The 16,259-nt window shown below is 37.6% G+C and overlaps 3 protein-coding genes and 2 long non-coding RNA genes across 5 annotated transcripts; 2 read left to right on the forward strand and 3 right to left on the reverse strand.

Annotated features, from left to right (window-relative positions):
- The first annotated feature begins 2,955 nt into the window (after positions 1–2,955).
- Positions 2,956–3,888, forward strand: LOC120329450 (5-hydroxymethyl-dUMP N-hydrolase-like). Its single transcript, XM_039396078.2, has one exon. The coding sequence runs from the start codon at positions 3,042–3,044 to the stop codon at positions 3,507–3,509; it is 468 nt and encodes a 155-aa protein (XP_039252012.2). The 5' UTR covers positions 2,956–3,041; the 3' UTR covers positions 3,510–3,888.
- LOC120329449 (surfeit locus protein 1-like) lies at positions 3,816–5,096 on the reverse strand. Its single transcript, XM_039396076.2, has one exon. It carries the CDS (start codon positions 5,039–5,041, stop codon positions 4,190–4,192), a length of 852 nt encoding a protein of 283 aa, XP_039252010.2. The 5' UTR covers positions 5,042–5,096; the 3' UTR covers positions 3,816–4,189.
- Positions 5,097–6,404: 1,308 nt separating this feature from the next.
- Positions 6,405–11,671, reverse strand: LOC120329448 (trafficking protein particle complex subunit 9-like). Its single transcript, XM_039396075.2, has one exon. The coding sequence runs from the start codon at positions 10,405–10,407 to the stop codon at positions 7,270–7,272; it is 3,138 nt and encodes a 1,045-aa protein (XP_039252009.2). The 5' UTR covers positions 10,408–11,671; the 3' UTR covers positions 6,405–7,269.
- A 1,073-nt stretch (positions 11,672–12,744) lies between these two features.
- LOC144430766 (uncharacterized) lies at positions 12,745–14,793 on the forward strand. Its single transcript, XR_013479710.1, has 2 exons — positions 12,745–12,950; positions 13,638–14,793. It is a non-coding gene; the product is annotated as an uncharacterized LOC144430766 (long non-coding RNA).
- A 39-nt stretch (positions 14,794–14,832) lies between these two features.
- LOC144430412 (uncharacterized) lies at positions 14,833–15,936 on the reverse strand. Its single transcript, XR_013479527.1, has 2 exons — positions 15,654–15,936; positions 14,833–14,941 (listed from the first exon to the last, which is right to left on the reverse strand). It is a non-coding gene; the product is annotated as an uncharacterized LOC144430412 (long non-coding RNA).
- Positions 15,937–16,259: the final 323 nt, after the last annotated feature.

A 16,259-nucleotide genomic window follows, 5' to 3' on the forward strand; every position in this document is an offset into this window, starting at 1 on the left:
GCTTTCGACGAAACTGTTTGTTTTTTGTGCTAAAATAAACGTCGAATGTGCATTTTGTGCAGTACTGTAATCCCTCGCGTACTGCTCCAATTTCAAACGCCACACTAACTTTTGTACTGCTTTAATGCAGATATTCATGTAGGTATGTTACAAAAAAATTGAAGTCCATCCGATTTAAATAAAAACTGCTTCAGTGGAAAGATCTGAGTAAAAATAGAAAACAATACCGAAGATATCGGAATTTTAGTATCGCCCGACAGGCCAATTTTTTCCATATAATGATTGTATTACTTTTTTAATAAGAACTGAACTAAATATGGAAAAATAACACATATCAATCACTAATCTTTCGATGTGCGTCACATCTATGGTATATTGAGACTATTTCAGAATTTTATTCTGGCAACGGTCATTGACACCGCCGAAAGATCGCAAATAAACGCTGGAGTTGTGCATGATAGTTTGACAGTGGTTCATTGTGGGTAATAATTAACGATGTGCTGATTGTACGAACTTCATAAAAATTTTATCAAGTTAGGAAAGAAATACACACGTCCACATACATTTCATTGGTGTCCATAGACAATATCATTAATTTGCACTACGTATAACTGGAGCGTAATTTTTAAAAGCGTCGAATGTTGGGAAATTTATGCGCTAATGAAAAAAATCAAATACCAGATAATAGTTGTTTATTTTATCTAAATTATGTCAAAATTTCATAGAATTCCAAGCTACAGCAGGTAGTCGTTTTTATGATTTTTTTTCCTAGGATGTTCTCGATCTATATTCTGCGATATTCCCAACATTTGTGAATTTATTGTATTGCATTGACAAAAATATTCATCCGGCCCGTTTCAACACAACTTGAGTCATACCCGGCCCGCTGTCAAAAAAGTTTGGTGACCCCTGTTCTAGCTCATCACTGATTATCCACCACGGAATTCAAACCTGCAAACCCGCGCAGGATAATTGAAGGGTGGATGACACACGTAAGTTTATATACAACGACGCAGCAACCGCAGTTTTCTTAAGGCAGAAATTCCTTTTATTATCTGAACCTTGAAAGTCGTACTTTACCATATTCGTCGTCATGCTCATAATGTCACAGTTAGATTGTTTTACTGTGGCTGTTACATCATAAGACCCAAGATTCCGGATTGATTATTTATTGAAAAAAGCAACTCGACACTTTAAATAGCAAGAGTAGCAGTAGCATACACATGTAAAACAGCCAACCTTGAGCTTGGCAAATGAAGCCGAAGGCGAAATATATTTTTCCTCCGCTTTTATAAAATTGTCTAGATAATGGAAATAATGTGCTGTGACATAATTTATCAATACGGTTCGGGAAATATATTTATTTTTCTTGTAATGGAAATGTTTGCCACACCATATTAATAAATTTATAATGGTTGCCACTGCCGAATTGATCGATTTTCTAAATGGGAGTGAACAGTAAAGAGCCATCAAAAATTAGTCCAGAAAAAGATGTAATGAATTAGGCCAAGTTAGTAATCCATTTATTTAAATAATTTGGATCAAATCAATGGATATAATCATGCAAACCAGTTTGTAAGCGCCAACTCGAAAAATCTCCCAAACTAGATTTTGAGGTATGGATGTTTCCCCGTCCAATGAGAACGACCCACCGCCGAAGAAATTCTCCCTATATATTACTCTTGCCAGTTTTTAACGTTCATTTTGAGAAGATTTCGGATAGTTGCCGCTCATAGGCTGGTTAGTTATCAAAACCATCATTTTTTCATAAAACTATTCGATCATGTGCCGCTTACAGGTTCTGATAGCTACTTTTATCGCGGCTTTTCTGAGCTAATTTTTGATTATTGCAACTAAACTAAATCTTCTTGAAAGACATAATGATAAATAAGTAATTAGATTTATACCTAATTTTTTTGTGACCCTACTTAAAACTGGCAAATAACAGGTAAAGCCATGCTTGATATCTGTCTGAGTGAAAGAAACGTTTAAGGCTAAGCGGATAGAAAATTGCAATTGTTACGTCATTGTCGATTTATAGCTAATTAGTCATTATTGCGGAAATCGTTGCTCGGGGTGAAGAATTTTTCTGGGTTCAAGGGTCGGGAAACCACCGACCTTGTAGAAGCGCGAAAATCATTGGTATCATAGTCACTTTGCGTGTACCATCGTGGTTACTTCATTGTACCGAGGTGGTTGATTGATTGTACTTGTGTGCCATTTACCATGTGCTAGTGAAATAATACTGGTACTGTAATTTGAATCTGAAGGACAGGACCACATAAGTCTGTAAGGTAAAGATATGCATCCCATAATCTTTTTAGCTGAGTGATAAATAATTTGAAAAAATCACAGAACAGGTCCTTTTATATAAATGAAACTATGCTCTGGCTCGGCAATGTAAGTGCAATTTTTTTAAGTATTTTGTGGCGTCTGAAGCTGCTGCAAAACCATGGCGGCTGACTTTTTGGCTGCGACAAACTGATGGCGTGAGGCAGGTACTACCGCAGCAAATTGAAAACAGATGGCGGGTAAAATTTTGCTGTCACAAACCAAGGCATGTTGGCTGTAATGACAGGGATGCCCCTGATGGTGACAAACTTTGGGTACCAGTAAGTTGGAACATTTTTCTTGTTGATACAGTTTTGGGGTTAGGTTTCAGTCGATATGGTATAATTCCGCATGATAAATTAAAATCTGGTACATGACTTTGTGAATACACCGATAATACTGTAATAGCGCCATAAAACCATGTCAGTTATGGTTTCCTCCACCATCAAGTGTCCCATTTGAAATCAATACTAATCTCATACCAGACCTGGTAACTAGATGAGAGACTGTGGTTCGCCATATGATTATGCCGTCCCATTGCTGCATTGTTTTATCTTTCCCCTGGCTAAATCATATCCAACTTTACTATACAAGTGGGCTCATTTTAGAATCTATTTATGAACCTACACTTATCTATTTTAGGGTTTTACTTTTTCAACCTATGATATAACAACACCTTGCAGCTTAGATATCTAATATAATAAGCAAAAATGGGACTTAAAATATATTTCTGTGGCAGCATATCCGGAGGGAGAGGAGATGCAGAACTATATTGCCAAATTGTAGAACATATGAAGACGTTTGGTACTGTCCTAACAGAACATGTAGCGTCATTGAAGCAAACTGCTGATGGAAGAGTAGGACCCGATGGAAATCTATCTGCCACAGAGATCCATGATCGTGATATGGAATGGCTTACAGACAGTGATGTTGTTGTTGCTGAGGTTACAACACCCTCACTCGGAGTGGGATACGAAATAGGAAGAGCTCTAGACATGGGAAAAAACATTTTATGTCTATTTAGAGATGACGCTGGTCGTCGCCTGTCTGCAATGATTGATGGAGCTCAGTCTTCAAATAATAATATTAGTGTGAAGCGTTATATTGCCATATCAGACGCTCTTGAATATGTTAGTGGGTTTCTAGAAAAATCTCAAAATAAAAATGCAGCAGTGTAACTTATTAAGCATATCATGATCAAGTTTGAGTATTAATGCAAATTTGGTCATCTTCATCGAGAATGATGCAGCTTACAACCACTTTAATTTGTTTCACCTTACTCAAGCTGCACGAGTGTGTTTGAAACATTTCGGCATTATGCATATGAAAACTAATTACTCTAGGATTAAGAAATCCTCAACAAAACTAAATAATTCAATATGATTTAGTGTAATAAATATGCAATTATACATTATCAATTTTACGATGATGAATGGATTAGCATTTGGGTACTAGGTCGAGCATCTGAACATAGGCCTTATTCATAAAAAGTTATTTTAAAGTTTGTATTTAATCTAGTTTCTCTCATAATGAAGATAAAAAGTAATTAAATAAAAGGGTTACCATGTGATCTCGCAGTAAATTAGGTGGAAGTAACAAACAGTATCTCAACAAAAAACAGTGTTTCGTTATAATTATCATTTGTTTCATCAATTCGAAAATTAGACCTCACCGCATTGGATGTAGAAAATGCAGTCTAAATGAATTTAAGCTCTATCAGAATTGGTTATTCTGAAATTTGCAAGTCTTTTGACATAACACAGGATTAGCAATCAGAACATTTCACAAATCTTTATAAATTTTAGCTTCAATTGTTTACTCTAATACGTTTCTATTTACTGAACATCACTAGAATACCTCACCGTATGTATCTAGACCACCACATAAGGGCAGTTATAGCAGAAAGACTGTACCATGTAATAATATACGAAGCATGCTGATTCCATATACGAATACGTGTTTGACCGCCAATAGGTCCCCCAGGTGAAGAAGATTCTGCCACAGCATCAAGTAAAATAGGCTTTGTTCCAGATAACTCGGCCATTTTTTCAACATCAACATGTGACCATTGATTTAGTTCTATCATATTTGTACCTTTAATTTTTGTTCTTTCTGTAAGTCTCAATAGGCCGGTGATGTTCACCTCGCCATCAATTTGTCCCCGTTTTCTGGTTCCTGGATTTCTATAATCGCTATCGACAAAACCACGATTTATTAGGATACTGTAATCTCGTTCTGGGATATAAAATGGAGTTATGACATGTAACCCCACTCGACTACCTGTTGATAAAAGTGAGCCACCGCTTTGTTCTTTAAGCTTGGCAAAAGTTCTTGGCATTACATGCATTTCTTTTGAATGATCAAGTACACCATTCACATAAAATTTTGAGTACTCAAAGTCTTTTGAATTTATGCTTTCTAAATTCTGTGGGAGAGGTTGGGGTTCTGCTGTAGTCTTTTTATTGAGTGATTCTATTAAATCATTTTTCCATGTTCGTCTTCGAACTTGCCATGTACCAAGGCAAAATGTAGCAACAGGTATTCCAAATAAAATCCATTTCCCTGGTTTTGCGGTACTTCCATTTTGGTCGTTTTTGTACTCACGTCGTTTTATTACTGGTCTTTTTGATATTGATGCAGATTCATTTCGCTTGAAACAATGGCACCATTTCCGTGATCTGTTGCAAAATATGGGCCTAGAAGACATCATCTTTATCTAAAAATGAATAAGGTATAAAAGTACTCGGACCATCAACTTGTCTTAAAACATCTACGACAAACACATGTTTGAAGACATTTATGGTTCTCAATCCCAATAACCTTAAATCGATCCAAGTGGAGTGGGAGGAAAGGCAATACTGCAACAGGTATTTTTGTGATTCACCACGGACTGAAGGAATGAATCAAGTCACAGATAAACACACATATTTCAATGCAAAAAGCAAGCCATGTTAGTAAAAGTACCACTAACGATACCAGTACCGGTATATGAGCCTGCATATGTTATCCCGTGCACACCCCAGCACCTTATTAACATGTTTCAGATCCAGCTAGCTATCAGTTACGATACGAGAAATAGACAGATCAATTGTTAGCTTGCTGTAACACAGCAGCAGCTAGAGCCAGTTTTATTATATTTGTATGACCCGTTGGTCAGTGCTTTGCCATCCCCGACCCTTGACCCCAGGAAAAATATTATAAATTTTGGATGCTTATTTCGCGAGTGTTTTGGAGAGTTGGCACTTACAAACTTGTTTACATGCTCAAACCCATCATTACTATTGAAATATACAGTACTGTTAGTTTGGTAGTTTGTTTTTGATGAATATGATTACTTCATTTACAAATAATTTTCGGAAACGACTGAAAATACGCAAAACCGCAGAAACGATGCAATGCTTACAACCATGCTCGAATATCTGTATATATTCATGGTCTGAGAGAACAAAGTGTCTAAGTAACTGCAAAAATTGCAATTGTTACGTCATCTTCGACTTTTGACTGATTGGTCATTGTTACGGGAAAAACAAGGATATTTGGGGAAACACCCATACCATCATTTGGCAATGTTCCAGAAAAAACTTCCTACCCACTCAATCACTAATGGATATCACTGAGACATGACCGACGTTTGAACATGATGTGTCGTACCGGAATTATAGAGAAATTTGATTCAAAAAGTTTTGTATATTGGAGTTTACATAATATTTGATATGAAATCTGAGGGACAAACCAACACATCTCGAAAGACACTTGGGAGCCCCCCAAAATTACACAATTGTCATTTACCCGATTGAAAGTATTCATTTGACTTTACGATTTGACAGTGGCTTTTTAAATTTTTTGAAAACCATATAATCGTAATACTCTCTCCTATCTATACCCCACACATTTATCAATTGCTATTATTCTTAAGATGACTGCCTTTTGGTTGGTGTAAAAAGAAAATATCACTCTCTCTCTCTCTTTAATATGGAATATTCGTTAGCAAAACTTTTGATAACAGTATTTTATTGAGAAGGTATGTGTTTAAAAAGTGTGTATATATAAACAAACCTCCAATTCGAACAAAGATATTGATGCTCAAATATTTGGACACGAAATGGTACGGGTATGCAATCTGTCACAGAAAATTACCAGTAGTGTGGATTTTCAAATGTAGAGAAATCCATTTATTCAATCGTATTTAATTTTATAGGTACCATCTTGAACGATAACCATATTTGGGACGAAAAATAAAGTCATTTTTATGAATTTTCAAACTTATTCCTAGAAGAGATCCAGGTCCTATGTATTTTGTTTGTCCCTTTGTTGTTGTTTTGTTTGTATCAGAGTGACCAAATAAAATTGATTGAAGAGATGATTTCTAATACAAAGTTAGGGTTTACAAGGAAACCCGACAAGACGGATTAATCATATGACGAACCACGGCCTCTCGTCCGGTTAACAGGTCGGGTGTCTGACTAGTTGGTCAGTTATTTGTTTTGGACGGGTTTTGGTGGCGGGGGAAGACGTAACCGAGAAGCAGTTACGTGAAACACTCCATGGCGGTGAAGAGTCCATCAATCCTCTCGCACACAATTGTCCCTACGGTATTTCGAACCCAAGCGGGGTAATCAGTGGTTCAGTGGCGAGCGCATTTCCAACGCATGGCACGATGCGTCAAGACAGATAGCAAATCTTTTTTTATAATGAAAAAAAATCATTTGAATTCCCACCCAAAAAGTCTTTTCGTTTTATAATTATTGAGTCTTTAAACGAAGGCGACTGCGGAATGCATTCCGGGTTTAAGTTGAAATAGTACGAATTACTTAATTGTGAAAATGGCTGGAAAATAACGCCGCAACATCACCCAACCATGGAACCTAACAGCCAGATATAATGAATTGCAAGTTTTAAATCATTGAAACTTGTATAATTTAATAATAATAATAACGATTATTGCACAACAAAAGTAAGAACTGGAGAAACACATTTTAGTGATTTTTGTGTATGATCTTTATAACCGACTTTGTCACATAATTGTAATGAAATAGCGGCTCTAAAATCAAAAGAACCACTCCTGATGAACAGTACACCACATTCAAAGTATACAGTTTCCGACTTTTTTACTTGAATAGTGGCTCGGGTACATCCAACGAACATGACACAGTCTTCAAGATTCCGCTCAACATATCCATTTCGTTGATCTTGAAAAACATCCAACGACACCTCCAAGGTCTGACAAATGTTTGATTTGTTATGGAATTCAAAAGTTACATAGTTTACACTGTTTGTGGTAATAAAAGCACTGAGGGAACTTGTTATTGAATCGTTGCCATATAAAAGGGAGCATTCAATTGGACAGTTTATCATTTTACAAGAGCTTTCATATGAAAGTAAACTGGGAAGATGGATGTTTCCTCCATGTTCAAATTCATTGCCATCGTGTTTTACTTTCCAAGACAAATCCAGCATTTTTTTAATGTGAAGAATACATAGTTCATCAATAATGCCACTTGATGGTAGATCCATTTTTTGCATTTGAACTTGACAAACTTTTCCCTCATCACACTCAATTGGTATCATATTGTCATTGCAACCACCTTCACCATCAAAAGATTTGAAATGAATCTCTGCATCATATTGCAATGTATTTTTTAGATGCAAGCACACAAGACAATAATCACAAGATTTTGACTCTAGGCTCTTTACTTCAATAGCTTCAACTACAATACTGACATCAGTTTTTATAACCATTTCAATTTCTGTACATCGCCACCATATATCTTTACCCAAATTTCCTGCATACTTTATCGTAGCCACACACAAAAATTCTTGACACTTCTCAATTTCCAAAACAGTAGTTTTTGGTTCAATGTGCACAGGAATCTGAACAGTTTTCCCAGGAGGGAGTGATACTTGCTTAATATTGTCATCAACATTTATTAATATGTCTTGCATGTTGTGTTTAGTTTTAATTAAAATATTCCAATCACAAATTGGTTGTTTTCCAATGTTGGTAAGATGGAATGGTAAGTTTGTCTTTTCACCAAAATAATATACAATTAAAGGCTTCCCTTCCTCTTCTTTACATTTGTCATCCTTGATGCACTTTAGTAACGGCAAGTCACCAATAACTTGAATCTGTACTTCAGTTGTTTCAATGTTATCATTTTTGTTGAAGTAACATTTTGCATAAACTCCATACATTGAAAATGCATATCCAATAATAGTGACTGTACCTAATTCTACTGGAGTTACTTTAATCCCGACTTCAAAGGATGATTGCGGCGCAATGTTAAAAGTCTGTGGTTGACAATCTATAGCTGAACTGTTTGAATCAAGAATCAGCGAAAATTCTGATATCTTGATACTGCAATGAGAAAGTGGATTAAATACATGTACTATAATCTCGAACATTGTGTTTACACACCATCTAAAACAAATTTTTTTAAGCTCGTGTGTTTGTGACTGTCTAATCGTTGGTGTGTAAATAAAAACACTTTGAGCATCAGATTCAGTTTTAGACTTTGTTGGTCTCATTCCATCATCTTCAAATAAAGGAGAAATCTTAGTTATGACTGGTAAAACATAGAAGTTGAGTTCAGGTGATGTGCTATCGAGTACACTAATATTTTTCTTGACATAATTTTCCAATGCAGAGCAAGTTGCCTTTTCATCAGTTTCAGACAAATAAGGAAACATATTCAAAATCAAATAAAGCAAATAACGAAGTGCAAGACTATGATTATTAATTTTTTCCAAAGAATATACAAGTTCATGTAATATTCTAAGACTAATACTTGGCCATCCATGTCTGTTTTTAAGGTATGGGGAGATGATAGAGTGTTTAGTCGGACATGATATTGTGTTCAATAAAAGTCTGTTGCAAAGTTTCCAATCAGGTTCTTTGATATGATGTGCTACACATTGCATCGCAGCCACTCGTTTGTAAAATGCAGATTTTCTGTAAAATCCTATACTTTTATATAAATCAGCCATCACACTGTATCGTTGTAATCTTTCGGTATCTGAAACATTGAGTGTGATGTAAACAGCATTTTGAATGAATTCTGAAGCTTCTAAAAAGCTTTTAGCCTCAGCAAATACTTTTGTTGCTTTGATACAAGCTTCCATTTCAATAACAGCCAAGTTTTTATATCTGCTATAATGAATAATAGCTTCTCTGTATCGATCCACTAAATCTTTCATTGACGAAATACAAAGCTTTTTAACATCAGGTGCTGCAAAAGACGATATTGGCTTTTTAGAAAGATTTCGGGGGTCAAGGGTGAAATTCACAGAAGATTTCTCAGTTTTCAGACTAGCAAAATGCACCAGGGCTGAAACCACACACAAACCTTCCAAAGCACTTCCTACCCAAACTGTATCATTAATTGGAATCAATATGTCAAGTGCACTGTGATAACATTGTAATGCTTCAGATATTTGTCCCACCAGCAAGTTAACGTCAGCAAGATGCTTATAGTGACGACCAGAACATTTTTTGCGCATCACTTTACTGTCAGACTCATTTTTTTCATCTGGATTTTCAAACGGAGTGGCTATAAGCATTGGTTTTCCACTTCTTTCTTGAGCCATTCGCAAACGTTTTGATTCCAGCTCATAAAAAATTGCTGTGACAAACTGTTTGATATCATAATCCACAGATTTCCATGCATTGTGAGATGAAAATTGAAAAACATCTTGACTGTGGGGACGAATGGTTGTGTCTATTCCAAAGATAATACACCTAGAATGCAATAATCCTGGACTGTACTCCTCTTTCAGTTTATTAAATTTATCCAGGATTAAAGCTGCTTCCATTGGATTAATAGCTTCTCCAATAAATACAATTCCACACACTTGTCTATGTGCCTGTAATGGACCCCAATGGCTATTTTGTGGGGATGCATTATCATCAAATCGAATGTTAATTGTGTACCCAGCATCATTTATCACAAGAGATTTGTAAAGTTCCAATTTCTTCAAGACAAACTGTACTGATGCTGTGTTTATGTTTGCAGCATATTTGACACCAATGAGGATTTGCGAATGATCCAGTGCAGATGTCATATAATTAGCAACGCTCATCTTCTTGTTTTGTAGTAATAAATTATACAGAATATATTCAGTACTTCATATCATTCTGTCATTGAAAAATGAAATTACAAAGTCGCTGCAATACAGCAATATTTCGACCTATGACACTTGTACACAGTTTCAAAAAACACCGGTACCGTACGGTATGTCTGTATGTATATATTAGTCAAAAAAAATGCAGTTCTCATATTCATTATATAAAGTCAGACAGTACGATATATAAATACACTGGTACTAAAGTAGGCTAAACGCCGTAACTGCTTATGACAGTAGGATAAGATTTACATATTTAAATATCGCCTTACAAAAATGTAATATGAAATGAACGCTGTAACAGTGTAACTGCTCAAATTACACCCCCAAAAAATGTGACAATGAAATGTAATGTTCTCTTGCTACAGCATCCTTGCGTAATACGCATACGGATCCACCTGCGCAAAGGCATAAGGAGCAAGGAAAGGTAGTTAGTTTAACGCAACCTCAACTGTTAGTTACAAAAAAATGTGATTCAAGATTTTAATGTAAAAGGTCGAAATTACACCCGTATTGTCTTAAAGTGTCGCCGTCGAAAATGCAAAAAGATGGACGACTCATCTGTTGTCTTGTGAGTTGAGTTGTCCGCCTCCCTTTGTCCCATGCCATGCGGTAAGCATACGGTATTCGTGCAAGCCAGACTTTTATTTTTAGAAAAAAATGAAAATTTGGGTTGTATTTTCAAATCACATTTTTGTTTGACGTTATTGAAGCACTTAGATAAGATTTACATATTTATCCCGGGGGAGAGGAAAGCCGATAAGACGGCTTATCCATATGGCGAACCACAGCCTCTCGTCCGGTTACCATTCCAAGTCGGGTATGGGATTAGTTATATTGTTTGTTTTCGGAAGCATGGACTTGGTGGTGGAGGAAGCCGTAACCGAACCAGCGGTTACGTGAACCACCCAACGACGGCGAGGAGTCCAGCAATCCTCTCGCACATAACCATCCCTGAATGGGATTCGAACCTGCGAATCCACGCAGAGTAAGTAAAGGTGCGGTGGCGAGCGTATTTCTAACGCTTAGCCCGTTGAGCCACACCGCCGCGCCTTACAGCAGTCATTTTCCCACCACATTTGTGTTTGGGGGTATTTAAGCAGTTACGGTGTTTCCTTCACAAGACAAAAAGTGTCATGCTACGCCCACTAGAAGTATGTTAGGTACGAAACTACATGAGACCCAAAGCTGCAAAGGCAATACCGGTACTGGTACCGGTACCGGTATAAATTAAAGCCGTAAGTTACATTATATTCGCTATTCGGCGTTGTGCAACCATTTTTGCATATGTTATTCCTAACCCCCACTTGACCTATGGCATTCAGAAATTACGCCACTACGACACCACAGCACAGCAGTAACGTAAAAATGTCTCCAAACTATACCGGTACCGGTACTAACTCCAGAACTCTGCAACTGCTGAACTTTGCTATTTCTTGGTCGGAGGTGAGTCCAACTCGGATACAATCGGTAATGACGTCACATTGGTCGGAGTCGGAGTCCAACTCGGATCCACTCGGTGATGACGTCACGAACATTGATTTTTTTTTGCAAGATTTCGGTAACCGGGATTATATTAGTTTATTTTTGGACACGAAATGTACATATGCTTTTGTTTTTTCAATTATGTTCTTGTTAATATCTTCAACTACAGGCCAATTGATAATTGGAAAGTTTATGCTGTCGTTAGAAGGCTATTAATTTTATTTCCTCATCAGGCGCGGCGGTGTGGCTCAACGGGCTAAGCGTTAGGAATACGCTCGCCACCGCACCTCTAATTACTCTGCGTGGGTTCGCAGGTTTGAATCCCATGCAGGGATGGTTAGATGCGAGAGGATGGACTCCTCGCCGTCATTGGGTGGTTCACGTAACCGCTGGTCGGTTACGGCTTCCTCCACCATCAATTCCATGCTTCCGAAAACAAACAATACAGTAAAACTAATCCCATACCCGACTTGGAATGGTAACCGGACGAGAGGCCGTGGTTCGCCATAGGGATAAGTCGTCTTATCGGCTTTCCTCTCCCCCGGGATAAATATGTATATCCTATCTTATCCTTATCACTGAATACTTCAGTTACGTCAACCTAGAGCAGGTTTTCCCAAACTGGGGTCCGCGACGACTACATAGGGGGTCCGCAGTGATATTGAGCGACTGAAAAATGTACATTTAACATATAGAGGACTTGCACGGGTCACGTGACTTTGTTACTGAACGGCAATAAAACAAACACGTCCATTTGGCTCCTGTCAGTTGCAAGTCGGATTATACGTTTCCGTTTTGTTTGGCTGTTGAAAATGGTTATTTCGTATTGTTCCGTTAGCTGTACGTATAGTATAGACAACGAAATGGATCTTCATTTATATTCCACTGATTTCAAAAGATCCGGAACGTCGCGCAATGTGGATATCATCTATTGCCTATTGGCAGAACTGCTTGGTGTCAAGTCCAGAAGCCATATTACTTGTGTTTCACTGTTTGCGGACAGCACTTCGTTGATGGTGAGTGATAATGTGGTGATAGTGTGCCGTTATCAATTTTTTCAAATATTCACAAGCTCCCTCATTTCAATGGAAAGCAGATGACAAACTACTGTTATTAGTAGGCTTAGGCGTGGGCCTACTTGCAGTTGCAGACTTGACTTGTGTGAGACAGTAAGGAATTAATAATCAATTGCTATAAGGTATTGTTTCCCTAACTAGCAGGTAATCTATTACTAAGTGTGAAAGGTTGAATAGATAACTAAAGTTTAACACCAGTGGTCATGCAAAAAATAACCAGAATTCAATTGATTCGCCATCTAGGAATACGCTCGCCACCGCCTCTCTGATCACCCTGGTAGTTTCACAGGTTTCAATCCCACGCGCGGATAGTTATGTGCGAGAGGATTGCAGCTCTACTCCCACCGAGGGTGGTTCACATGACCGCTGATCGGTTACGACCATTCCCCACCATCCAAGTCCATGCTTCTGAAAACAAATAACTGGCTCCTCCCCAGATAAATCCTATCCTAATGGTGCTTGTACAACTGATCCAAAATGTCTTTTTATTGTCATTGGTAAAAAAGATATGCTACCCGGAATCAAATTCATTTACGACTAGTGGCTGTGGTGGGATATGGACTTAAATTTCACACTCCTTGATCGTTAGATTTTATGAAAACTCTATCTGTATCCATTATCTTACAGATATGGGTGCGACAATGGAATAGATGGATGGCAAAGTATAAGTTGCAACAAGACCACAGTGGCACAAGACCTCAGCTTGCGTGACTTGATAATACATCCTCAGTATCCATTTATTGATGCTTATCGTAATGACAAAGTAACTTGTGATTACTGTGGATTGGTGGAGATAAAGTGTCCATTGTGCTTTAACGAAAGCAACTTCAAGACGACCCTATCAAGAAAAAAAAAATGTTTCGGTGGGTCTGGTAGTGAAGGTTTTAGTCTAACGTTGGACACCGATACTACAACAAGATACAGTTGCCAATGAAACTTACCGAGGCGTAATATTGCGACTTTGTGATCTGGAAGGAAATTCTGATGGGTAGCCGGCTAGCCGCAACCTTTTGTTCAAAGAATATTATGAGATATGACTTAAGAGTCTAAACTTTTATTTGAAAGGGGTGTAATCCAAGCTAATTTGCAAATGGTATTCATGGTACCAAATGTATCACACACTTTACAGTAATTATAAATTATATTTGAAAAATAAAGCACATCAAAAATGTATTTTTAAAAAAAATTGGTTTTATCTGCAGATACTAGGTTGATATTGAGATTGACCATTTCAATGCTAAATTTTCTTTAGTCAAAAGGCACAATTGATTCGCAAAGATTTGTGAATGCGCACAGTACACCAATTTGTCTAATGTTTTGATTCCATAGGCAGGAGGTTGTGGATCGGTGCTGCTCAGGATGGGATATTTTTGCCTCTAAATGCATATTACGTGTTTCACATGAATCCATCGTGCTCAGATTCGACTGTTTTCAAGGTCTGAAGGCTCCAACAGCCTTATTATTTTATGGCTACACAAGAGAATTTTCAGTGTGGCATGCATGGGTCAGTTGGAGTCACTAACCTCAAGATATCTATAAGCAAGGATAAGATAACCTGGAAGTAACATTCCATAATTTAGAGTAAAAAATGTATCTGCCTCCACAGCCCTTTCAAATGGAAGATATGATGCCTCGGGGGTAATTTCTATCAAATATTTTACAGTATTATGGTTCTAGTGAAAAGGGGTGTAGGCGGCTTTTTTTAAAGTGTGGTAGGTCTAGTCGAAAGACACATTAAATGTTTATGCTAACAACTGCAAATTAATATTGCAACACATACAATTTAACAGAATTTATTGAAATGGTCCTGCCTTTTTCCTTTCTTCAAAATCCCCCTTTTTCTAACTATTCTCTTCCTCTCTGGGGCTGGCGAAAATTCAAATATCGATGGGACATATAAGCAGCTGATAATGGGTTATCTTCCCTTTTTCCTGAAAATAAATTAAACACTAATCATCATTTGACAGTGCCAAGTTTGTGTATCAGATCAGTAATAAATTACCTGCGAACTAACAAAACAATCAGACAACACCTTCTGACCATTAATGAAGATTTCTTTCAATTTAAAACGCAACTATGCCTACCAATGTGGGTAGTTTTTAGGATAGAATTTATCTGTGGTTGGGGACAGATTGCAAGGTGCAACATCGTACGATTACCATTCTATGTCGGGATTAGTTAGCCAGTTATTTGATTTAGAAGCATGGACTTGATGGTGGGGGATGTCGTAATCGACCAGCGGTCGTGTAAACCACCCTCAGTGGGAGGAGAGCTGCAATCCCCTCACACATAACTATCCCCGCATGGGATTGGAACCTGTGAAACTCCCAGGGGGATCAGAGATGCGGTGGCGAGCGTATTCTTAGATGGAGAATTCAATTGAATTCTGGTTATTTTTTGCATTAGCACTGGCGTTAAACTTTAGTTATCTATTCAACTTTTCACTCTTACTAATAGATTACCTGCTAACTAGGGAAACAATACCTTATGGCAATTATTGATTAATATCTTACACGAGTCAAGTCTGCAACTCTGCAAGTAGGCCTACGCCTACCAATAACAGTAGTTTGTCATCTGCTTTCCATTGAAATGAGGGAGCTTATGAATATTCAAAAAAATTGCTAACGGCACATTATGACTTACCATCAACGAAGTGTTGTCCGCAAACAGTGAAACACAAGTGAGATGGCTTCTGGACTTGACACCAAGCAGTCCTGCCAATAGATGATATCCACATTGCGCGACGTTCCGGATCTTTTGAAAACAGTGGAATATAACTGAAGATCCATTTCGTTGTCTATACTATACGTACAGCCAGCGGAACAATACGAAATAACCATTTTCAACAGCCAAACAAAACGGAAACGTATAACCCGACTTGCAACTGACAGGAGCCAAATGGACGTTTTTGTTTTATTGCCGTCCAGTAAACAAGGTCACGTGACCCGTGCAAGTCCTCTATATCCACTGTTACTTACGTCACTCCGTGACGACTACACAGGGGTCCGCAGGGATATTGAGAGTCTGAAAAATAGTATAAGTATTGAGAAATTTTGAGAAAAGACGGGAAGAAGGTAAAAATCACAGAAAAACAGGAAATATGTATTCAGGGGACCACGGGAAACTTCAATAAAAAGCAGGAAGCTTTAAAGCGTGAAATACGGGATATTTCACTAAAACGCGGGACATAGGCTAGCGAAAAGTTTACTAATGAACTGAAACTACAGAAAATTTCCCTAAAAAAACGGT

The sequence above is a fragment of the Styela clava genome, chromosome 12, assembly GCF_964204865.1.
Source record: "Styela clava chromosome 12, kaStyClav1.hap1.2, whole genome shotgun sequence".
NCBI classification, from domain to species: Eukaryota; Metazoa; Chordata; class Ascidiacea; order Stolidobranchia; family Styelidae; genus Styela; species Styela clava.

What these genes read in the sequence shown, in the direction of transcription:
- LOC120329450 (XM_039396078.2), top strand. Translation starts at nt 3,042, where the DNA reads ATGGGACTTAAAATATATTTCTGTGGCAGCATATCCGGAGGGAGAGGA.
- LOC120329449 (XM_039396076.2), bottom strand. Translation starts at nt 5,041, where the DNA reads ATGATGTCTTCTAGGCCCATATTTTGCAACAGATCACGGAAATGGTGC.
- LOC120329448 (XM_039396075.2), bottom strand. Translation starts at nt 10,407, where the DNA reads ATGAGCGTTGCTAATTATATGACATCTGCACTGGATCATTCGCAAATC.